Source organism: Mytilus trossulus, chromosome 5, assembly GCF_036588685.1.
Source record: "Mytilus trossulus isolate FHL-02 chromosome 5, PNRI_Mtr1.1.1.hap1, whole genome shotgun sequence".
NCBI classification, from domain to species: domain Eukaryota; kingdom Metazoa; phylum Mollusca; class Bivalvia; order Mytilida; family Mytilidae; genus Mytilus; species Mytilus trossulus.
This window is the reverse complement of record NC_086377.1, coordinates 15,953,792-15,980,258: the sequence shown is the minus strand read 5'-3', so window position 1 is coordinate 15,980,258 and position 26,467 is coordinate 15,953,792. Positions and strand designations below refer to the sequence as shown.

The following is a 26,467-nucleotide window of genomic DNA, read 5'->3' as shown; positions in this document are numbered from 1 at the left end:
GAGTATAGACAGAATTATGTTTGTGTAAAATTTGGTGCTTTTAACACGAAGTGCACAATTTCTTCATGTATTGCACCTATCTGCTGGACTAATATGATTGCCTGTAAATCAACCATCCGTCAATCAAACATTGTCAAATTATAAATAAATAAACTGATCATACTATTATATACAGTAGATGTAAATAACTAAAGGTAATATATGGCTTTCAATAATCACAAAAATGCCTGCAGTACAGTCGGCTTTAAAAGGCTTGGACTTTCAAAAAGGGATACAACTCAATTGAGAAACAAAACGTTGAATTGTTTATATTTAAAGGGACACTAGCTACGAGATATATAAAACATCTAATATATTATTTTATTTGCTCAATCGTTAATGAAATGCAAATAGTGAAATGAAAAATCTCTTTTGAAAGCCAATATGGTTCAATTTTGTCAAAAATAATCTGAAAAAAGCATTTATTATGAATGATTTACTTGCAAGTGAATAATTTGACCTCATTGATCCGTTTTCATGGGAACTTTAATTTAACCCCTTAGCTTTAGATGAATAACATGTGGATTGTATGTGTAAAATTATTTAAAGGAAAAGAATGCAAACATTGAAAGCAAAACAAAGCTAAATTCTTTGATTGACTGGTTCGATCCATAGTAAATCGTTTTTATACATGTAAAACCTATGATAAACATTTATTTTTCATCCATGATATGCAATCAAATAAACCTAGAATAATCCAACAGCACGAGATGGCTAAATCAATTCATCAGTATAAGGAAATAATTCGTAAATATAACTCAACATGCAGAAATTTATAACTTCAGGTATCTCACATTCAAATGTTTATGGTAATATTCTTTACAAAGCACAACAATGTCAGTATTCACCTCAAAAACTTACAAAACCTTTAAACAGACTTATTAAGAAGAGTTATAGTTACGATATTGTTGTCAGATCATTAAAGATTGCATATTTTTGTTTTAATATTGATTCACTTGTAGGGTCTTTGCATCGGAACTAAACACATCTATTTAAAAAAAAAACAGTTGTTAGAATGACACGGGTTATGTTCTTCTCATATATTTTATGATAGTATTATACTAAACCCCCAACGGGAGGGATTGTGCCTGATATTCATATGATGAAGACATAATCTTTCAATCAGTGTAATTGAGGTCTGGAGCTGGCTTATCAGTTAACTGCTAGTAGTCTGTTGTTATTAATGTATTATTGTCATTTTGTTTATTTTCTTTTGTAACATCTTATGACATCGGACTCGGACTTCTCCTGAACTGAATTTTAATGTGCGTATTGTTATGCGTTTACTTTTCTACATTGGCGAGAAGGTACATGTATAGGGGGAGGGTTGAGATCTTATAAACATGTTTAATTCCGCCTTAATTTTGTGTCTGTCCGAAGTCAGGAGCATCTGGCCTTTGTTAGTCTTGTATAATTTTTAATTTAAGTTTCTTATGTATAATTCGGAATTTAGTATGACGTCCATTATCACTGAACTAGTATACATAATTTTATTTGTTAAAAAGCCACCTGAAGAACGCCTCCGGGTGCGGGAGTTTCTCGCTACATTGAAGACCCATTGGGTGCCTTCGGCTTGTGTCTGCTCTATCGTCGGGTTGCTGTCGCTTTGACACATTCACCATTTTCTTTCTCAATTCTACATCTATATTTATGTTTACATCGCGTATATGGTCTCAATTTTATATCTATATTTATGTTTAAATCGGTTATATGGTGATCGCATGTCTTTAGAGGTCTGACTCAACTCGATAATTAATTACATGGCGTCTAGACTAAAAATCAGTTTACAAAAAACTGATATTAGCAGAGAGACGCAGCTCCTGCAGGCAAAATAGCAGCATCAGATCTGACTACAAAATTACGATATTTATTAACTTTGTATTGGCAAGTGTATTGTTGACATTTTGAGTATCTTGTAACATTTAATTTAATGAAATATTTTGTTTCGAATATTGGAACTTGTTTTTGAATGCCCACAAAAGGGCATTAAGTTTTCTGGATTGTGCGTCCGTTAGTTCGTCCGTCCGTCCGCCCCTTCATTCGTTCTTAAATCCGTTCGTTCGTCCATCTGTCCCTCTTAATGTTTAAGTTTTTGATCACGGTAGTTTTTGATGAAGTTTGAGTGCAATTAACTTATAAATTCAGTACACAAGTTTCCTATGATATGATCTTTCTAATAATTTAATTTCCAAAGTACAATTTCGAAACAAAAGAGTAAGTCCAGTAAGACCCCTGTTTTGCCCCAAAGTATATCATTTGACAAAATTGTTAAAATGTAGACTTTTAGCGATTTATTGGTAAGAAGAATACGTTTGTTACATACATTAAATATGGGTTGTTTTTGTCAAAACTATGCAAATATATCGGATACTAGCATCATAAAGTCATGCTAAATTACTGAAGTTTAGCATTTGAGGTAAATTAAGACGGTTTCCATCATCTTAAATGGAAGTTGTCGCAATTATATTCATTCTTTTAAATTTAAATGCAAGTTGTATTTGATGTTTATACATAACATATATAAAGGTTGAAAGTGAACATGGATGCGGCCACAGATAAATGATGAATTTCTATATTTAAGTTTAAACTGGAAATCTTTCATCAGATGAACCTGCAATTTAAGGCCAAAATCAGCCCTTACCGGCGCAATCTTTTCACTGTTCAATGAACATAGACATTGATAGTGCAAATTGAGGCATTCGTGTAACATGGACACATTTTTTTTATTGTTTTTTTTAAGTCAAACGGGTGTTTGTGCTTAGGAGAATGTGTCCTTTTTAATATCTTTTTTTCAATTATTATAAAACAAGAAGATGTGGTATGATTTCCAATGAGACAACTCTTCACAGAATACCAAAATGAAACAGAAATTAACAACTATAGGTCACTGTGTGGCCTTCAACAATGAGCAAAGACCATTCCGGCATAGTCAGCTATAAATGGTCCCAAAATGACATCGTAAAACAATTCAAGCGAAAAAACTAACGGCCTTATATCTGTACAAAAAAATAACGAAAAAAATGTAACAAATGACCAAACGACAACCACTGAATTACAGGCTCCTGACTTGGGACAGCACATACATGTACATACATAATGTGGAGGGTTAAACGTGCAAAACATGGAACCCAACCCTCCCCTAACCTGGGACAGTGGTATCACAGTACAACATGCATGTAAAAACGAACTAACGGCTTAATTCATCAGATGGACAAAAATACAATTGGACCTGTAATGCAAAGAAAAACAATTATAAGTTGCTAAAAATTTTAGCCTAAAAATTAAATGTGCAAAAAAAAACAAAACAAAAAAAACAAAAAACAAAAAACGTAACAATGTCATTTTAAAAAAGTGAAAGATTGAAGGTGCGAAATTGTGAGATCTTTTTTATATTCGTTGTGTACATCAGCTTATGCTTTCTCGATTATTTCACCTTTTACTATTTTCAGTGAGTTTGACAGCCTGTCTTGATTCAGATAAGATCCATTCTGCGGAGTCAGTAATTTTATTTTCGGATATAAAAACAAGCATTGGTGTACCTAATGCAACATCATTTCAAATTAATGGTACATTTAGATGTCCTTCTGCAGGATTGTATCTTATCACGGTAACAGTGACGTCTGGGACTTTTAATGCACATTATTTCGTATACATAAACTCTAAGAAGGAATTCAATGGTTTTGTGTCGAAACACTCTCCAACAGATTACACCGACATTGGAAATTTTGAACATTCTGGAACCATCAGCGTTACTGCAAGACTTGAAGTAAATGACACATTGTACGTGCAGACTGGAAAGATTATGTATATAAGTACTTGGAACTCGTGTCTGTCAATAACTAAAATCAAATAATTATTAAAACAAAGTACATATTGTTGTGATGTAAAAGTACCCGGCCACGTCCACTTTGTATTTTTGTAGGGTTTATTTCTATTTGTATCAATCTGATGAGTTTTCAACTGATTTTTATAGTTTGTTCTTTTTTAGTACTGTACCATCACTGTCCAAGATCAGGAGAGGTTTTGGATCCTGCTAAAATGTTCAACCCGTCACTGTATGTACATTTTGGTATGCAACTGTTCGGGAGCCTGTAACTAAGTGGTTATCGTATGTTGCTATGTTGCATATTTGTGCTTCGTTTTTATTTTTGTACATGAATTGGAACGTTAATTTTCTCGTTTGATAAAAGTACATTGTCAATTTTCTCTGTACGTCTGGTGCACGCCGGTACATACGCCAATGTGTAACGCCTGCATAACACTAGATGTGAGCTATACAAATAATACAGCAATCAAAAAACAATATCATAAGGACACATGGAGAGTAACACTAGTGATCAACAATGGAAAGGTGTTCAAACAATGTTACATTCGCCTATTTGGTATAAAATTTTTGGAAAATATAGTCATCAATGCTCTTCAAGTTTGTACTTGTTTTGCTTTGAAACTATTTTGATCTGAGCGTGTCTGGTGTATCAAATTATAAGCCTGATACGTTTGATAGTTTGGATCAAGCAGGGTCACCAGAGCCGTGCAAACTAATTGACAGATACCAACTTGATATACGAGATTTTAGTCAGTCGATATTCTGTATTAGTAACGATTTATTATCCTGTTATAATTCTCACAACTTCCGGGTGAATATTGTTTGATAAGCAAACCCCAGAATTGTAGGTTGTGGGTTCGAACCCCGGCCGGGTCAAACTAAAGACTAAAACAATTGATATTTGATGCTTCTCCGTTAAACACGCTGCGTTAGGGCGTAAGAGAAAAGACTAGTCGGCCCGAAGTCAGAATAATATGTCTGGGTTAGATGACATGTGTTCCTGCAGACTGTCACCTTGTAAACTAGCACGTTAAAAATACGACTCAGCGTGTCGATCTTGTGCAAAACATGGGACATTAACATGCTCTATTCTTAAATACATATGCATATTAATTCATAATTACCGCTGGACTTTAAGCAGCAATCCATCATCAGAATCACAAGCCTACTCACAGATAGGACGAATATAGACTACAGACAAAGTTTTTGTCTGTTTACCTTAGATTTATTTTTTTAAGGCTCCTTAATGTTTGGTTCTATGTTTTAGCGATATTGTCTACGTACTCTTTGTACTTTGTATCCCGGGAAAGAATAAACCAAAGTTTATGACCTGATTTGTAAAATATAAATCTTCTATTGAAAGAAACAAAGATTCTGAGATACTTATTCACACAATTCATTTGTTCAGTTTTATCTGTGTTAAAGGAAATATGCCCCTTTTTAAACAAACAAATATTTAGTTTTTTCATGGTGATATTTGAAGCATCTTCTGACTGATTATATCTGGCTCAGATCCTTTCTAAAAAAGTCAGTAGTATATTGACTATTTTACTCTCCGTATTTTGTAACATCATATATAATATTTCATTTTAGCATGTTCAGGAAGTTCAGAACTCACAAAGCAGCCGTAAATTTCCGTTTATTTTTTTTCGAAATTTACAATGGCATTTCAGGTCTTCGTTGAATGTTCGGCGAACATTATCAGGTACACGAGATATTATAACTAAAATGGTTAGTTAGATTAAATGGTAAAAATCTAGAACATCATATTCAAGTTTGACCTTGATCTCAATTTCCAGATAAAAAAACAAGAACCTCAAATCAGAAACCCTAAGTCTGTCCCATACATGGTTGATACGATATATCACCATACAGCTATTTAAACTAAAAGAGGGGAATTATTAACTGAATTTTAACGTACCATTAAAACCAAAATCTATATGTTACGACCTGTAGCAGCTTACAACTTAGTAAAAGTATTTTGTTGATATCTTTACCGGTTCTTCGGAATAGTTGATAATGAGCCAAATTCAAAATTTAGAACATGAACTTGACTTTTGACCTCATTCTTTTTTTGGAAAACGGACAAAGGACCTCAAATATAAATATCCTATGTCTCTATCACATATGGTTTGTCAGTTTAAAAATATGTTTTTCACTTATATCAAATACAAAAGGGGAAATAACTGTCATACTTGTTTTTGTTAATGTTTTTAAAATAAATCAGACCGTTAGTTTGTTCTTTTGAGCTGTTTCACTTTTTGTCAAGTTGTAGCCGTTTTTATATCTGATTATTCAGTTGTTTATATGTTTACGGTGCTTTTTGAGGCTTACACCCACATTATTTTTGTCTCGGTGGTAGATACTTGGTGGATAGTTGCCTCATTGGCAATCATACCAAGTCTAATTATTTTTATATACATTCACATTAAAAGTCAGACTGCGGCCGTCTTATCTTACATATATTATATCAACCCTTTTATATGAATCACCAGCTGTATGTATAATTTGCGTAATAGCAAAATTTATAAAGAGCCTATACTTCGACGTAATATGTATCAATAATCCTTTCTTTATGATACATCTCAGGCTCTAAATCTGGAACAACTTGTCCATATCTGTATCAAATTTATGATCCAGTCATACCCTTAAAAAATCTTGACAACAGAAGAAGACAGGGTCACAACATACATTTTATTTACGTTTTATTGTTTGTATGATTTTGTTTTTAGTTGATAATTTAAACTAGGATGTAAATTACACTTAATATTGATTGAAAGAGAAATTGTTTTCAATATTTTAACCTATTTTTTTCATATTTCGGAACATATTGTAAAATAGATCAAAATTGCCCTACATATCACAAATGTTTAGTTATTTTATGATAACATTTTTAGTATATTATCTATTTCTGTTAGTTCTCTAATGTTGTGAGCTTCCAAAAACAATTATTTTTGCTATGTTAAAAATCGAGTTACAACTGAGAATTTTTCAGGTTTCCTATTTTCATTGAATTTTTGATAAAATCTTAGTTTATGTCTCAAATTATTGATTTCTAGTCGGGGGAATTCGTCAGCTTCCTTATACAATCCTGTTTGTGATTTTATAAAAATAGAGTCATAAAGTAATAACGGATGCTGTTTCATAATAACACAAATTAAAAAATTTCCCAGTTTTCATTTACCTATTTTTTCATTAAAGTTAGTTGAAATCAACCCAAACTCATATATTTATTCATCACTATTAAGTTGTGAATGCGCTTGTAGTATCCATCAAAAACGTAAAACTTGAGAGGTAAACTGGGAAAAATACCCTTCTAGTCAGATTTTATCCATCGTTATGTAACATGCCAAAAATTATATTAGAAATTTTTGAGTTACCTCTCTTTGTATATATAGAGTTCAGCTCTTGAAGTTTTGTAACATGTCAAATACATTGTATTACATTAAAAATGTTTGAGTTATCTATCTTTGTATAGAGTTAAACAATTGAAGTAAAATTTGGAAATTAATTAAATTGGAAAAAAGAGAAAAGATAATTTTATATTAGCTTTTATATATTTTATCAAATCATATTTATGATACAGTTTGATTATTTTGTCCAAATATTATTTAAAGGTATTTCAAAATATTATTTACTTCATTCTAGTAATAAGTGTACAGGTAAAAACTGTTCACTACATTGTATATTTTTACCATTGATAAATAACTGATCGACAGGTGTAGTTGTGTCTCAGTTTTGTGAACAAGAATATTTGAAGATTTAAGGTTGGTGTATTTTGTAAATATTTATAATGAATGTGAATATGACTGTTTGATATAAAAGAGTTTTATAAAATACAAAAAGAACAAAAATATGATATGTACATGTAAATAACATTCTATATTTTTATCTGAAGTTTTGCAAATGCAAATATGATACTGAAATTTTGTTTAATCATTTGAATTTGAAATATAGTTTTATTGAACTAATTGATAGGCATTGTTGAGAAATATTTATACTATGAAAGATGTGTTTTACATTTTAAATATAAAAGGTTCTGATAAAGTAAATATTGTTCACAGGTAGATCAATGTGATTTTCATACTAGAGGATGATATTATTGCAGTAAAATTGTCTGCCATTTCCTTATTTAGGGTATGTATATTGAATTGTTATTATGTGCCCTTGATTGATATTATGATTATGTTTAGTTAATTTTTGATATTTCTACTTGAAACATTATTGATTATTCATAAACAAATGTTGTTTACTTTGAAGACTTTCTCTTGTGTTCATATTTTGATTTGAGAAATGTTATGAATTGTAATATTCAGAAAGGGAGATAATCAAGTTCTTAACGCTTTTATATAGCTTTGGTTAAATAAATGTTTCTATTGTATTGAATTGATATTTGGAAAAGCAATCTTTATTTCAAGTTAAATTTAATTGAATTTATATCTGCATTTCATTAGACTTATGATGTTTTGTGTTTTTCTATTTTTCCACAAATATTGAACTATTCAGCGTTGCCAATAATTAATGTTATTTTCAATATATGTATAATGTGAATAGAATATATGAATCCAGTATAATAAATTCATGAACCTTACATTTGTGCTTTCGTAAGCCAGTTTTATCGTTTTCGGAGGTTACAAAAATGGCGTCGTCGACAGGATAATTATATATATACTTATAAATTGGCAACGTTGGTTAGGACAATATTTTCTAGGGTTAAAGTACTAGATATTTCAAGCAAGATGGAAACTAAAGAAGAAAAGTTACAGAAAGAAGTAGATGAATTGAGTAAGAAATTATACCATATGCACAAGGAAAAAGGTGAAAACTTACAGTTAAAGCAACAATTAGAACATAATAACAAAATCATTGAACAATTACAAAAATCAACAAAAACTGTATATGTTGCAAAAGACAGACCGTTTACAAAATTATCCGGTAGATCCGAAAAAGACAAAGATCCGATTATAAGTGATTGATTGGAAGATGCCCGAGAACATCTCGTTACAATACCAGACGAAAAAGCCAAAATTGACTTTCTTATGCAAAATCTAATATCTCCAGCTAAAGATGAGATAAGACTTAGACCGTTATTAGAAAGAGATTCTGCTGATAAAATTTTGCTTTTGATTCATAGTATTTATGATGGTGATGACTCAGTAAGTCAATTACAACAGCTATTTTTTCAAAGAAATCAAAAAGAGAATGAAACTTTGCAAGACTATTCTTTGAATCTGATGAAAATTTTTGACCAAATAAACAAGCGAGATAACACAGTTTTGGGTGACAAAGATAAAGTTCTTAAAGATCGATTTATTGAAGGTATTAAAGAACCACACTTGAAACGAGAAGTCAAACGATTCAGTTATGAGCACAAAACAATGAAATTTCTTGAGTTTAGACAGGAAGTGTTACTTTGGGTAAATGAAAATACACAAAGTTGGAAAGTTAAACTACAAATGCAAGATGCCGAAGTTGTTAGCAATCAAGCAATAAAATCAGAACACACATCGAAAGACAACTCCGAGATATTAAAACTTCTCACAAAACAACAGGAAATGTTAGAAAAGCAACAACAGCAAATTGATAGGTTGTCTAACAGGTCTAATGTTAAAACATATAGTGATTCAACAAATAATGATGTATATAATAGCAATAAACCAATTGTTTGTTATAATTGTGGTGGTAAGGGTCATAAACGTCCGGAATGTCCATCAGCTTTTCAAGCACAAAGAAGTGACGGAGATACACAGAAAACACATACTCGAGGACAATTTAGAGGTAGCGGAAGAGGTTATCGTGGTAGATATAACCAAAGAGGTAACAGATATCAAGGCCGAGGTGGTGGTGGTCCTAGTGAGTCAGAAGAGGTAAAAGAGTAGCTTCTACTGCGGTGAGTCGATCAGTAGAAGATACTACAGTACAAGTAGACTCCAATTCATTTCAGAGTAATATTTTTAAAAACATTGCTAGTAAAAGTCCAGTGACAGAAATTGTTGTTGAAAATCAATCAGCTATAGCACTTATAGATACTGGTTCCCAGGTTTCAACAGTTACTGAAACATATTTTAAAACATTATTACAAAAGAAACCAATACTACACGATATAACAAAATGGATGAAAGTCACTGGAGCCAATGATTTACCAATCCCATATTTAGGTTATATTGAACTCAATATTTCAGTAGCGAAAACAATGATTCCGAAGGTTGGTTTTCTTGTTGTGAAAGACACTGATAACGTTTGTAAATTACCGTTTTTACTAGGAAGTAATTTCTATATGAAGATGAAAGAAGCTTTAGAAGTTTATAATGAAACCGAAATAAACGCTCTTATTGGGAAGCAATTGTCAGGTATTTTAACTGTATACAATAATTCTTTTGACTGTGAAATACTAGATTCTCCGAAAATATCTTTTGTTAAGATAGCAGGTAGCAATCCAGTACATATACCGGGAATTTCAATGAAGACAGTAATGTGTACAACCAGACAAAAAGACAATAATGAAAAGTATGGTGCAGTTGTTCAGGCATTACAAGGTAACCAAGGTTCTTTACCAAGAAACATTATGGTAGTTGATAGTTATGCTGAGATAAGTCAAGGAACAGTACCGGTACGTATGATTAATATAGGATTCGAAGATATATGGATTAATCAGAAAACAAGAGTTGGTACATTACATTCAGCTTCACTGATACACGAGGTGTCACAAGACAATATTGACATTGATATAGATCAGACTCAAATTAATGTTCAAATAAAGAAAATAGATATTGCTGTTTGTAAGCAAGCTACAACAAATACAGAGAATAAGAAAATACAATTGAATGACCTCGACATAGAAAAGGAAAACCTTACCGATGAACAAATAGAAAAAGTTAAAGATTTGTTAAACAAGAACACCGATATATTTTGTAAGAACGATTTAGATTTAGGATATACAGACATTGTAAAGCATAGAATTCTTACAACAGACGAGAAACCAATTGCGATTCCTCATAGACGCATCCCACCTAATCAAATGGAAGAAGTTAGAGCACATATCAAACAATTGTTAAATCAAAACATTATCCGTAAGAGTAGTAGTCCTTATGCTGCGCCCGTAGTAATAGTACGCAAGCACGACAAGTCTATTAGACTGTGCGTAGATTACAGATTACTGAATAAAAAGACTATACGTGACGCATATCCACTTCCAAGAATCGAGGAGGCGTTAGACACCTTGCACGGAACAAAGTTTTATACTACTTTAGACTTATCCCAAGGTTATTATCAGGTAGCGACCGATGAAAGAGATATACATAAGACTGCATTTCGTGTTGGCACGGGAGGTCTTTATGAGTACCTAAGAATGCCGATGGGACTTTCTAATAGTGCGGCTACATTTCAAAAGATAATGGAAGCATGTTTTAATGACAAAAATTTTGAAATATTACTAATTTATTTAGATGATATTCTTATCTTTTCAAAGACAGTTGAAGAACAGTTAGAACGCCTGGAGTTTGTGTTTCAACGACTAAGACAGCATGGTTTGAAATTAAAATTGTCAAAATGTCATTTCTTCAAGAAGGAGGTAAGATACTTAGGACACGTTATTTCACAAGATGGCATAAAAACAAACCCAGACAAAACAAAAGCAATCCAAGATTGGAAAGTACCTACCACAGAAAAAGAACTCCGATCATTCCTAGGACTATGTAGTTACTATAGGAAGTTTGTTCCAAAGTTCAGTAAGATAGCTGCTCCGTTACATTCACTCATTACAAAAACAAATGGAAAGAAGGGAAAATCAAAACAATTCAAATTACTAAGTGCAAAAGAATTTCTAGAAAAATGGGATTCGAAATGTTTAGAGTCATTTGAAGAGCTAAAACAGAAGTTAGTAAGTTCACCAATTCTAGGCTTTCCTGATTTCAAAAAGCCATTTCGTTTAGAAACCGATGCCTGTATAGAAGGTTTAGGCGCTGTTCTATCGCAAGAACAAGAACAAGGAACTGTTGTAATAGCGTACGCATCACGCAGCTTACATCCGAATGAAAAGAATATGGAAAACTACAGTTCTATGAAACTTGAAATGTTGGCTCTAAAATGGGCTGTGACCGAAAAATTCAGAGACTATTTGATAGGAAGTAAATTTACAGTTTATACCGATAACAATCCTTTATGTTACCTACAAACTGCAAAACTGGGTGCGACTGAAATGAGATGGGTTTCTCAACTTGCACAATTTGACTATGAAGTTAAATATAGATCAGGACGATCTAATGTCAATGCAGATGTATTGAGCAGGAATGCATTAGATGTTGAGACAAATATCAGACAAATCGTACAAAGTTCTTCTTTAAGCAAATTGCGAGAGTGTAAAAACAACGATGTACAACACATACAGATAAACCAAATAAATTTGACTGATCAAATAGAGACAATGTCAACATTTCCAGAGTATACTGCAAACGAAATAAAACAATTACAAAGTAGTGATAATGTTCTCTCTGTTGTTTTAAATTTTGTAGAGCAGGGTAAACTGACAACACAGATGCTGACGAGACAAACGAAACCAGTGAAGAAGTTACTGAGGAAATTCGATTCATTGGTGATAGACAATGGTATTTTATACAGAAAGATAAATGACATAGAATGTGGTGAGTGTAAACAGTTAGTAATACCAGAAACATTGAAACACTATGTTCTTGAAACACTACACAATCTATCAGGACACCAAGGTACAGAACGAACATTAGCGTTATTACATAAACGATGTTACTGGTCAGATATGGTAAACGATGTAAAACATTGGATCAAAACATGTGAACGTTGTTTAGTTGCTAAAAATCCGTTACCAAAAGTTCGTCCATCAATGGGTTCGTTAATAGCATGTAAACCACTAGATATTTTAGCTATGGATTTTACAGTGTTGGAGAAATCTTCGGATGGTAGAGAAAACGTTTTAGTACTAACTGATGTGTTTACTAAATTCACACAAGCATTTCCGACGAGAGACCAGAAGGCAACAACTGTCGCTAAAGTATTAGTTAAGGACTGGTTTTTGAAACTAGGGATACCAAAACGGTTACACAGTGATCAGGGTAGGAATTTTGAGGGTGTAGTGATACGTGAACTCTGTAGGATATACGACATTAAGAAATCACGCACAACACCGTACAAACCAGAAGGAAATGCTCAAACTGAGAGATTCAATAGGACTATGCATGACAGATTAAGAACATTAATGCCCGAAAAGAAAGCTAAATGGCCCGAGTATTTGCCAGAACTAACTTTTATGTACAATGCAACACCGTATTCTTCAACTGGATATACTCCATATTTTCTTATGTTTGGTCATGAGCCGAGACTCCCTATTGACAATCTTTTTCATAATGATATGACAGAAATAGACACCGATTTAGACACTTATTTAGCTAATCATCAAAAGCGAATGACTGAAGCTTTGAAGACAGCTAATGAGAACATTCACAAGAAAGCGAGTGAAAGACAAGACATTATGAACAGAGGAACAGATGACAAGTCTATAGACATTGGTTCCAACATCTTATTGAAGAAACATGTACAAGGACGAAACAAAATGCAAGACAATTGGCATCCAACACCGTACAGAGTTGTTCACCGTTTTAAAGACAATGTGTACGGAATTCAGTTAGCGGATGGTAGTGGTCCCGTTAGGAATGTCACTAGAAGAGAAATCTGTGACACAGGAAAAGTAGACATGATGCAAAACTCAAGTTCAGATATTACTGAGGACAGTAATTCGAGTTTTGGAGGATGGAATGTGACCATTGTTGACCCGAATTCGTTACCGATTCAAATTGATCATCAGGAATCTGGCGAAGATGAACAAGATGTAACTACAGCTAGCGTAGATGATGACAGTTCATTAAGGAGATCAAAACGAACAAACGCTGGAAAACATTCAAATCCTTTTAACTTGCCAAAGTCTGTCTTGTTAAAAGAAACATCTGTTCATGGAAACATAGAACCAGTGAAATTTGAACAATTGGGCGAAGCAATTGCTGCATTAGGAACTAGTCTTGGACAGAGTTTAGGACAAACACTCCAAGAAGGATGGTTAAAGCATAATATGTCAAACAATTAGATTTATGTTGAAAAATGTTAATTTTGAGAGAATTATATTTTATTTGTATAGTCAAACGATCAGAATATTTTTATGCTAGATCATTATGATAAGTATGGTAATGATATTGAATATGTAGTTGTGTATTTTTTATATTGTTTGTTGAGGGCAACAAAAAGAAAACAAGGCAGATTTGTAACATGCCAAAAATTATATTAGAAATTTTTGAGTTACCTCTCTTTGTATATATAGAGTTCAGCTCTTGAAGTTTTGTAACATGTCAAATACATTGTATTACATTAAAAATGTTTGAGTTATCTATCTTTGTATAGAGTTAAACAATTGAAGTAAAATTTGGAAATTAATTAAATTGGAAAAAAGAGAAAAGATAATTGTATATTAGCTTTTATATATTTTATCAAATCATATTTATGATACAGTTTGATTATTTTGTCCAAATATTATTTAAAGGTATTTCAAAATATTATTTACTTCATTCTAGTAATAAGTGTACAGGTAAAAACTGTTCACTACATTGTATATTTTTACCATTGATAAATAACTGATCGACAGGTGTAGTTGTGTCTCAGTTTTGTGAACAAGAATATTTGAAGATTTAAGGTTGGTGTATTTTGTAAATATTTATAATGAATGTGAATATGACTGTTTGATATAAAAGAGTTTTATAAAATACAAAAAGAACAAAAATATGATATGTACATGTAAATAACATTCTATATTTTTATCTGAAGTTTTGCAAATGCAAATATGATATTGAAATTTTGTTTAATCATTTGAATTTGAAATATAGTTTTATTGAACTAATTGATAGGCATTGTTGAGAAATATTTATACTATGAAAGATGTGTTTTACATTTTAAATATAAAAGGTTCTGATAAAGTAAATATTGTTCACAGGTAGATCAATGTGATTTTCATACTAGAGGATGATATTATTGCAGTAAAATTGTCTGCCATTTCCTTATTTAGGGTATGTATATTGAATTGTTATTATGTGCCCTTGATTGATATTATGATTATGTTTAGTTAATTTTTGATATTTCTACTTGAAACATTATTGATTATTCATAAACAAATGTTGTTTACTTTGAAGACTTTCTCTTGTGTTCATATTTTGATTTGAGAAATGTTATGAATTGTAATATTCAGAAAGGGAGATAATCAAGTTCTTAACGCTTTTATATAGCTTTGGTTAAATAAATGTTTCTATTGTATTGAATTGATATTTGGAAAAGCAATCTTTATTTCAAGTTAAATTTAATTGAATTTATATCTGCATTTCATTAGACTTATGATGTTTTGTGTTTTTCTATTTTTCCACAAATATTGAACTATTCAGCGTTGCCAATAATTAATGTTATTTTCAATATATGTATAATGTGAATAGAATATATGAATCCAGTATAATAAATTCATGAACCTTACATTTGTGCTTTCGTAAGCCAGTTTTATCGTTTTCGGAGGTTACAGTTATAAGGGCGTCTTTTTTTTCTGATTCCACTACAGTAACAGTTTTCCGCTCTACAAACTTGGCTATCACGGGATCTGTTTGTTAAGGGTTCTTCTTTTTTTTTTTTTAAGTCAACATGGCCTCAATACTGAAGAAAACATCTTGTTGTTGGTTACAATTCATGATTAATACGTATATCCGTGTGTATATATAAAACGACGTGAAATATATAAATACAATAAGAGACTTTTAAGGGCAACTAAGGGGAATAATTCATTTAGAAAATGCAATGTATCAGCAAAAAACAGATAAGAAACAAAAGTAGAATGACGGATGGGTTACTTTTAACATATTGCTTAACATGAAAGCAAAAATATTACGACATTACGGATGCGTTTAATACTGGATCAAGATAGTGTTTAACATAAAGTAAATTAAATTGCCTTTACTATAAGCAACTAGCCACCAATTTACCAAACAAATAACATATTTAAGAAATATACTGAAATAAGTAAATTTTGGAAATAAATAACCATGGTTATCTGTACTTAACATATAAATGGACTTAGTTTGTATACTAGTCAACATTACATTCATTCTGTGGTAAAAGTTTTAAATTGAATAACTCACTTAACCTTACCTTAATCTTAACTTTCTCCGCGCCAGAAGTTAAATAAGGCCTCCAAGATGCTATTCCACCCTTTTCTATATTTTTCGCTGTTATGGCTACGTTCCATCCATAACATATTCTATGCAAACTAAATTCTTGCCCTTGTTTTACTTTTTATATTGAAAACTAGTAGAACTATTGTCCATCGTGTAGTATATTAGCACGCATTTCATATTTTTCATGTCCGGGCCTTACATAGTCGACTACACGGTATGTCATTTTCTCACATTGTTTAAGGCCACATGGTTGCCTATAATTGCTAACATACAGTTCATATGCACTTTGTTGGATAGTTGTTTTTCATTGCCATTATACTACATCTCTTTTTGTATTTTGATTGGTAAACTTCTACCACATTTATATCTGTGCATAAAACGACAGGTGAATTATAAAATGAATGTTTTATTTACAAATTGTTCGACATTTAGAAAGATCTTCCTTTCACGATGAATAGCTGGTGCATGGTAATCAATGTCAATGTCTATGTCATGCGTCTTTTTTTAAATGTTCATGTAAATGCATATACAGTTTTGCACAAAAGATCGCGAATATTTTTTTTATATATTTACAGTGGGAAAATGTGTCACCGATATAAATGGTTCCGTATATGGACGATAACGCTATGGATACATCATTAAAGTAATTTTAGGGAACGTGACAAACACATTGTTTTTTTTAAGGAGAACTGTGCTGTAAACCAACCCAATCAAACAGCTCTACAACAGTGGATCAACAAATATCCATTGGGATTTCATAAACATGTTTAACCACGCCGCATGTTTGCGCCTGTCCCAAGTCAGGAACCTCTGGCCTTTGTTAGTCTTGTATTATTTTTAGTTTTGTTTCTTGTGTATAATTTGGAGTTTAGTATGGCGTTCATCATCACTTAACTAATATATATATTTGTTTAGGGACCAGCTAAAGGAGGCCTCCGTGTGCGGAAATTTCTCGCTGCATTGAAGACCTATTGGTGACCTTCTGTTGTTGTCTATTCTATGGTCGGGTTGTTGTCTCTTTGACACATTCCACATTTCCATTCTCAATTTTATTACATAAATTGTTTTTGATAAAATTTAAATGAAGGCAGAGGAATTACCACCGCAGGCCGAATCAGGTAGTGTCATTACATGGTTTAAATTAAATGTATGCCTTCATGTTGCTTTTTTGAAATTTATTTTAGAAATGATGCTTTTTATAAGAATACGTTGAAAATTTGAGCATAATTTACCACATTATTTTCAAATACTATACAATTTGACATATTGCATGTTCCACAGTCATTGCAATCTTTATAAATCATAAGATTTCAGATGACGTCGAAATTGAATTCATTGTCTCACAATCAGAAACTCGTTATTTATCTTGATACATTTATCATCTATTCCGTTTATTAAACTTTATACCTGCCACGGGACTTTAGGCAAACAACAATATATCAATCAATTAAACTTTATAAAATCACAACATAATTCATCTTTATGCATTCAGTACTTCACATTTTTTGATACTGATTAAGTTGATTGGATAACTTGCCATGCTGCTTATGTGTGTAGACAAAAACATATCCTTCCTAAATCTTTTATTAATGTTTTCAATCTGGTTAACGGTTCTACACCCTTAACACACTATCTCTTCAATCGTATTTAAATATAATTGTTCTTCCATTTTTGTTAAAAGTCACTGTGTATTTTTAATATACAAAAATCGAACATTTCATTTTTTACTGTATTATGTGATATATAATGTAGTTAAATGCAGGTAAATCAAAAGTCCTCTAAATGCTGTTGGTGACATTTAATGCTGGTGAATCTAAAAGCCATCTTAACACTACAGTAACTTATTACTCGAATTGCAGTTAAATTTAAAGTTACAATTAAAGTTAAGACTTCTTAACGTTACTGATAACATGTTATGCAGGTACATGGACATGCCTTTAATCGCTATTGATAACATTTAATTCATAAGCCCTCTAAATTTCTTCTGATTATGCTTAATAATATACAATTAATACATGATGATCTTAATCTTAAGTAGTGGTGACCATTTATATGGGTATTTTAATACCTATGATAAAAATAAATATACATATCATGAATGTTTTTTTCTTTTCTTTCGTTTAAGTGGCATTTACAGCTTGCTTAAGTGCAGATGCAACTATGAAAAGGGAATACTACATCCAATTTGGAGACATGAACACATCATTTGGAGTTGGAAGTTTGACAGAAGTTAAATCCTCAGGAAGATTTACAACCAGGGATGCTGGGCTTTACCAAGTCATAGCAAATGTAAATTCGTATATACATTAAGCAGCCTTCGCCATTAAACAAATCACGCTGTCATCATGTCTGGTTTTGTTGCTGAGCATTCCAATAGAGGCGAGAGTCTTGACTTCGAACACTCTAGTATGACTTCTGTTATGATATACTTGGGAGTCGGCGATAGAATTTCTGTATTTCAGATATGAATGTTTATCTTCACACGCAAACTTGTTTGTCGATGGTCAAGATATAAACAATGACACATTTGTTTTTAGTTTTAGAGCCAGCTGAGGTCCAACTCCCGGTACACGATTTTCTCGCTGCTTTGAAGGCCCATTGGTGGCCGTCGTTGGTTGTCTGCTTTTTGTTTGGGTTGATATCTTTTTGACGTATTCCCCATTTTCATTCTCAATTTTGATAATGAAGATGCATATCTGATGACTACTTTTCATTTCTATGAATAATAAAATGTTTAATTCTTTAAATAAATTTCAATTTATAGAATATTTGGTCTATTTTATGTTTAATAGATTTAAGAAGATGTGGAATAAGTGCCAATCAGACAACTCTCCATCCAAGTCACATTTTATGAAATAAACCATTATAAGTCAAAGTACGGTCTTCAACACGTGCACTAATAGTCTTTCGCTTACTAAACCGAAAGCGTTTGAAAATGTTTTGGATACGAATCAACTAAATTCCTTCTTTACAGGATTATTTAAAAAAGTATCGTTATGAAGTTTAATGAATTTTCAGAATTTTGTTTAGTGATACTTATAAATTATGTTTTTTTCTATGAATATCAGATTATTACATGGCATTTTTCATATCGCATGTATTATCAGCCCTAGGTTTAATATCAGCTCAAGAGCCGCATGGCTCGAGGGATGATATTGATCGAGGGCTGATAAGACATGCGATATGAAAAATTACATGTTATGATCTTTTTATCATATGCTTCAACAATGGAGAAAAATAAAACATTAATTTATTGATCCTTTTACGTGGTTCTCAAAATGAAGTTTAAAGATCCCTAATGTAGTAAATTCGATATGAAATCTTTCTAGAATATGCCTCAACAGAGAAGAAAAACAGCTCTTTGATATATTTTAATATGCCATTTGGACGTTAAAAAAATCAACAATTTACACATAATGAACACTGTTTGGAAAAGTCAACATTTTTAAAGTTTAAAACTTTTTTATTTATTTTATCATTATTATTTTATTTTTTTCAATTGTACCCCGAGATAAAACTTATTTGTACATTTATTTATTCATTTAATTTGAAGAATTGCCTTAGTCGTGTGATATGACTTTTGATATCAACTGCTTCCGGTTATTATCGCATGCTTTGCTGTAATTTATCTGATGACATTTCGACGTCATTCGGCAAATTCCTGAAAATATACCTCACTGGTACGTTTCTTTGTGAAAAACATAACAAAGTTTGATACAAAAAAAAATTAGGAATCAGGAAAATATATTATAAAAAAATGCAAAACAAATATTACAACTAAAGCATTTTTCAAAAGTTTAAAAACTAGTTTTTGTCTGTATGTCTTCTGTTGAGGTATATGATAAAAAGAACATAACATGTCATTTTTCATATCAGACTCCTCCCTATCGCCTCTCAGGTTGATATTATTACCTAGGGCTAATAAGGGGTCTGATATGAAAAATGCCATTTTATAATCTATATATATACTTATTGTTACACCCCGATGATTTGAAAGCTGATAGGTTTACTGTGATCTCCGTTCCACACTTGATACACGCAGATGTCCGATGTTTTGTTCTGATTCGTATTTTACGGAAGAAATAGCTTACCTGGGCCTTACATTATATACTGACTGAGGTCATCTCCATGAACCCCCCTCCCCTCATGCAGTTATTTGTATCTCTCAAACTATAATTTTCTTCACCAAGTAAGAGATTTGGTGACAATATTAAAAACACCGAGTATTCTGAGTATGTTAGTGCAGTGCAACAAGTAGATTTCCTGCACAGAGTGAACAGAGTATCGCAGAGGCCCAAAAAGTAACTACGGGTATATATCCTGACAAGAAATCCCCGGAAAGTTACAATATAAATAAGAAGCTAAGGAATTAGTGCCAATGAGACAACTCTCCATCCAAGTCACAATTTATGAAATAAACCATTTATAACTAATACCAAGCGAGAAAATCCATCACCCGGAGGAGGTTGTTTACTGGCCCCTTGAAACTAATTTATACTAGTTCTGGAAAAATGGACGTCACACTGAAATCCGAAACATATATTTTAAATCACTCTCGAGAATTACCCGTACTCAATTCTAATAGAGAATCTTTAAAAATAAACCATTAAAAATTTGAAAATAATGCCTAAACTAAGTTACATTATCTTCATTTGAAAAATAGAAATAGTGATCTCATTCACAGTGAGCACGTAGAAATCTTCTACCAAAAAAATCTCTGCGCAATAGTAAAACTTATGAAAAGTTTAAACAACTCGACATAAACTTCCAACAGCACGACCTAAACTGTATCAACAATCCTTTCTGTCTGCTTCAAATTCTAAATCAGGCTCTGAAACAACTGTGACATAGCTATAGGAAATTAATGGTCCATCCATTACATGCATTACTTAAAAAAATCTTGGCAAATGAGGTTTTGACATACTTATGATATACATTTTCTTTTTAAGCTTAAATGATTTTATTTCATTGAAGCTTTGACTAAGATGAAATATATACTATATGATAAATTGTTTGTCTCGAGAGATGTAACATTTCTTGATAAATATCGTAAAAAATATAATTCACAAATTTTCCGGTTTCCTGTTTTCACAGACATCATCATGATGAAATTCTCAGTTATTTACTCATTATCATATGAAGCATATTTCTTAATAATTTTGTCAGTTTCAGTTACTTTTACCGAGAATAGAGTTACTGTTAAGAAATTCGAAGGATTCCTATTTTCGTAATAAAATATTAGCTTTTTTCTCAATATATTGATTTCTGGTCATAGTAATATTGTTTGTTTCCTTATTCAGTCGTGTTTGTGATGATTTAAATAGAATGATTAAATTGTACATGTTGTTTTTATAATTATTCGTATTACGATGATTTGAACTCAAACTCTGCTACATTTGTATATTCGCCACTATCAAGTTGTTATGACATCTTGGGTACAAAAACACTGAGGCGGATCATGTTACAGTATTGAATATGTATAAATAGTTATCAAAGGTACCAGGATTATAATTTATTAGCCAGACGTGCGTTTCGTCTACATAAGACTCATCAGTGACGCTCATATCAAAATATTTATTAAGCCAAACAAGTACAAAGTTGAAGAGCATTTGGGATCCAAAATACCAAAAAGTTGTGCCAAATACGGCTAAGGTAATCTATGCCTGGAATAAGAAAATCCTTAGTTCTTCGAAAATTCAAAGTTTTGTATACAGGAAATTTATAAAAATGACCACATTATTGATATTCATGTCAACACCGAAGTGCTGACTACTGGGCTGGTGATACCCTCGGGGACGAAACATCCACCAGCAGTGGCATCGACCCAGTGGTGTAAATAGTTATCAAAGGTACCAGGATTATAATTAAGTACGCCAGACGCGCGTTTCGTCTACATAAGATATGATCATATAAGTCTTTTGTTCATTTTTTTTAAACTGAAAAAACCCAAACATATACATATAGTCCTTATTGAATACGGGCATCAACCTTGGCATGCAAGCGCTCTACCATGTTAGCTAGTCACTTTGTTGCTTATTGAGCAATAGCATAACGCTTGTATGCGTACCAGCGACATTAAATAACTATAAATTCCACGTACAGTGCAATACTTTCCTTAGAAACGGAGTGATAACGGGAAACAAGGTGTTTTTAAAAAAAAAGTGAAATCACAAAATCTGAACTCAGAGGAAAATCTAATTGGAAAGTCCATAATCACATGGCAAAATCAAATGAAAAAACACATCAAAAACGAATGAACAAGAACTGTCCTATTCCTGACTTGGTACAGGCATTTTCAAATGTAGAAAATTGTGGATTTAAGCAGGTTTTAAACCTCTCACATAAATCATCTGTGTATTTAGGGTACACTAGTATTACGTGATGTATCCTTATTAATGGTTAGTAGGGTGAATAATTAATTTACAGAAGCAAAAATGGAAGAAAAAAATTAACAGAGGGCAAGAAAAGTTTGCCTTTAACAAATTGCAACATTTAACATTGAAAGCAATAACTAAAAGAACATTGCGGATGCGTTAATATACGATCAAGATAGGGTTGTACTTTCTAAATACCAGAATAAAATATGTTCGCATGTCATGTGTTTGATTTTTTGTCAGATTTTTGGAATCCTTTGGCTTTATCCATTTGAATGCGTTAAACAAATTTTCCACTAACCGTCATTTTTCTTTTTATAAATATTTTACATTTGTAATTGGAAGCCATCAGTAAAAATCTTATAACATCTTCCTTATTCTTTAATACTTTTTGAGAACTTAAACTTGTCAACGATATGGCTATGAAAAATCAGATGAACATGTTACGTCCCTTTAGAAAAACAAAACAATACTGAGAACAAATCTCATTTGAGGTTTCAACAGACGAAGAAAGTGATAATAAATTGAAATAAATTAAAAAAACACATTTAAATCTAACAAGTTGTCAGTGTTGGCATCTGTTTTTGTAGGATCAAAGGAAGTAGTCATTAATCATGTTTACTTAATGCTAACTGTATTGCAGACTTGCTAATCTTGATAGGTCACTAGTCTAAATTTTACACGTTAAGATAGTCAGTAAGATAAATTCGTTACATAGTGTGCTAGTGACGTAATACGGTATATACGGGATTAGTAAATTCCATATGGGGATTCGAGCTTCGCTGTTATCTAGTTTGCGTCTTGATAGCCGTCGTGTACACATACATTTTTAGATATACAGATATCAAGATATTTATTTCAACAACGTTTGTTATGTTTGTTACATTTACAAGAAAATCGAATAAGTTGAGATATATAAAATCCATATGATGATGCTGCTTAGGGAAAGTCACTATATAAAAACGGATAATTAACAATAGGAAATAAAAAAAAATCTCCTCATTACTGTCAATCCGGATTGACATTTTCTGTAGAGATACGCATCACATTAATCATTAAAACAGATCTGTTTTAAATCTCCAAAAGTTTTGATTTCCTTATTTTTGCTGTACTACGTAATACACCTACGCATTTCAGAGCCTCTTCATAACACTGATATGCTCTGTTTTTATCACCGGCTATCTCATAACATACACCAAGTATTGTTATTGAGTCTGATAATTTACCTAACTGCATATTATGTTTATCTTTTAATGTTAAATGTAAATCACGTAATGCACGTTTTCTACTGGAAATATCACCTAGATGATAATAGCATAGAAATCTAAGGCAGTGAGACATTACAATGACCGGTATATCAATATCCTTGTCTTGAACCTCCAGTACTAGTTCTTCAGGTATTAATCCTGAGTGTTGCACGTAATTAATACTTTCTATAGTAGCCACTTTCATTCTTTAAACTAATGTGAATGTGGGATGAGCATTTGTTCTGTAGTAATACGCATCACATTCATCGTAGTCATTACAGCCAATCGGGATCATTTCTGGTGTTCATCGTGGTATAATATATTCTGTTATTTCAAGTGTAGCTTTGTACTGACCTGTGACATAATAATATGACGCGTATAACAACCAACCTGACACGGCATCCGTCGCAGTACCGTCTTGTAAATGTCTATGATAACGTTTGTTCATGTAGAAATCTTTATTAATGGTGGTTGGTTGTGGCGGTATTTGTGCTGTATGTTGACTGAGTTTAGCCTTACAATAATTACACGCACCAACAATAAAGGCAGATTGTTCATACATGAGTAAAGTTTCAATAAATGACAATACTTCATAAAAACGTGAAGATATTGGAGCCATATACGATCCACACATCCTGTAAAATAAAAAGTCTACCATGATGAACGAAGTTTCATCCTGTGTTCTCAATAAACGATTAAATCCATTTTCAGCCGCAATTAAATCTGTTATCAACCCACCAATTCCACCATTTTTAATACTTTCAAGAACACTGAGTAGTATTTTATTATTACTCTGATCGATCTTTCCTAGAAACATGTTATGTTCAGGTATAAAGAAATTCGGACAATAGCAGTTGTTTACCCATAGCATTAATTTATCAAGGCAGAGAGAAAAACAAATAAACAATTTGGGCAATTGAAACATTTCTAAGTTAACTTCCTCTGAGACCCAGAATAAAGCCGTCTTCAAAAAGTAAGAACACAATAAATCTTTGACACCTTCATTCTTGTTAAGAATACTCTTTAATGTTACTTTGAGAAGACCATAACATAAGAGTTGAGTTAAGTTGAACGAATGAACAAGTAGCTTTTCTGCATTAGAGAAAGATATTCGCCATAATAAATTACTATCCGATCCGATCTTAGGTCCTATGGGTACTAACAAACATCCACTCTTCTTAATCTTGTCAATTACGGGATTAGGAGGCCATTGCTGTCTATAACGAACTGCCCATGGAATGACATTAGTAGGTAAATATTTACTTCGTAAGCAGAATGCTAGATCAAAATTTTGATTTGGGTCTGAAAGACAAGGGCCATGCAGAGAAAGTGGTAAATCTCCAAATTTTGGCTTCAATGTATTAAAAAAGTTGTTGATTGAAAAATATGAGCCTTTTCCAGTACTTGTATAAGAATCCAATTCCGTTTGGCCTTTTGCGATGAATTTAAGTCTAGTAAATCCAGGATGATCAATTGATTTCTCCATAACTAGTATACTACGTTGTTCTTGGTCTTTGATATCCCGTATATTCTCAATATCATCATGTACTTCATAAGTGACATACATCACATCTAAGTCACTACCTGGTAAATCCAGTCCTTCTGCTAAACTTCCGCTTGATATTTTTTTTAAACTTGGGATATGATTTTTATAGATCATATCAAGTATTATAAATAGTCGTTGTCTGTTACGTATGTCTATTTCAGTACCAACTTTTTTTGTAAGTTGTTTTACTAATTCTTTTTCTTTTGAGTCATTTTCAGCAGATGCTAGATACTCTACAACAATTTACAAATATACATACATCTATATACTTACTCATTTTAAAACGAATGAAGTTTATATATGTAAAATTATATTTCAGAGATTTGTTGCATGCATTAAAAAAATATTATCTAGCGTCTTAAAATGTAAGCCAAGTATTTCATTGTCATAAAATGATGAACGTCTCCGAAGCAGAAGACTTTCTACACTAAGTATAGTTTTTTTTTTTATTATTATTACTATAAATGTGAATACAATAGAATTACACGCTACTGTCATATAAGTGACATACTTTTGTCAATACAATGGAATTTCACGCTACTGTCATATAAGTGACATGTTTAGCTAGCTATAAAACAGGTTAAATCTACCATTTATTATATATGGAAATGGAATACTGTACATTTTGAATATTACTTGGAGTTTTGTATTTTTTGTTTATTTATTTTTTGATAGGCATTACAACTGTTATAAATCGTGGACTAACTAGTAGTAAATATGACTACACTCTCTTTTTCGAAATCTTTAGTATACTGTACATGTTGTATGCCTGTTATCCCAAAACCTGATTGTATCATTGTTTTTAGTAACTATTGTTAATTTCTTTTTACTATTTTGACTGTGACTGTGTCCACAATAAACAACAGTCTTGCCGATTGGAATTCGTGTAAATTAATCCAAAGGGGATAACGAACGGCCTGTACAAAACAACAAAAGACAAGAACTGAAATATAGGCTCCCGACTCTGTTTTTAATTTTTATCTTGTTATTCTCTTTTTCATATAGTTTTTGGCCTCGGACTTCTTTTACAATGAGTTTTACTTTGCGCATTGCTATATTTTTCTTTAATTATACAGTGGCTAAATGTATAAGGGAGGATTGAAATCTCACACATCATGTTTATCTCCGACCCATTTTTGCGCTTTTAGTAGTCTTGTATGTTACTTTAATCTTAGTTCATTTATATGTTTTGGAGTTTAGTTTGACGTCTA

The 26,467-nt window shown here is 31.9% G+C and overlaps 1 protein-coding gene across 1 annotated transcript; it reads right to left on the bottom strand.

Annotated features, from left to right (window-relative positions):
- Positions 1–23,348: 23,348 nt before the first annotated feature.
- LOC134717655 (uncharacterized) lies at positions 23,349–26,053 on the bottom strand. Its single transcript, XM_063580151.1, has 3 exons — positions 25,963–26,053; positions 24,018–25,489; positions 23,349–23,918 (listed from the first exon to the last, which is right to left on the bottom strand). The coding sequence occupies exons 1-3, from the start codon at positions 26,051–26,053 to the stop codon at positions 23,535–23,537; spliced, it is 1,947 nt and encodes a 648-aa protein (XP_063436221.1). The 3' UTR covers positions 23,349–23,534.
- Positions 26,054–26,467: the final 414 nt, after the last annotated feature.

Bases quoted from the DNA above. Each gene is read 5' to 3' on its own strand.
- LOC134717655 (XM_063580151.1), bottom strand. From the start codon at position 26,053: ATGATACAATCAGGTTTTGGGATAACAGGCATACAACATGTACAGTAT. The intron at 25,490-25,962 runs GTTAGTCCACGA...AAATTGTTGTAG, and splicing joins TGTAGTCATATTTACTACTA to AGTATCTAGCATCTGCTGAA. The intron at 23,919-24,017 runs TGAACACCAGAA...ACATTAGTTTAA, and splicing joins CAGAATATATTATACCACGA to AGAATGAAAGTGGCTACTAT.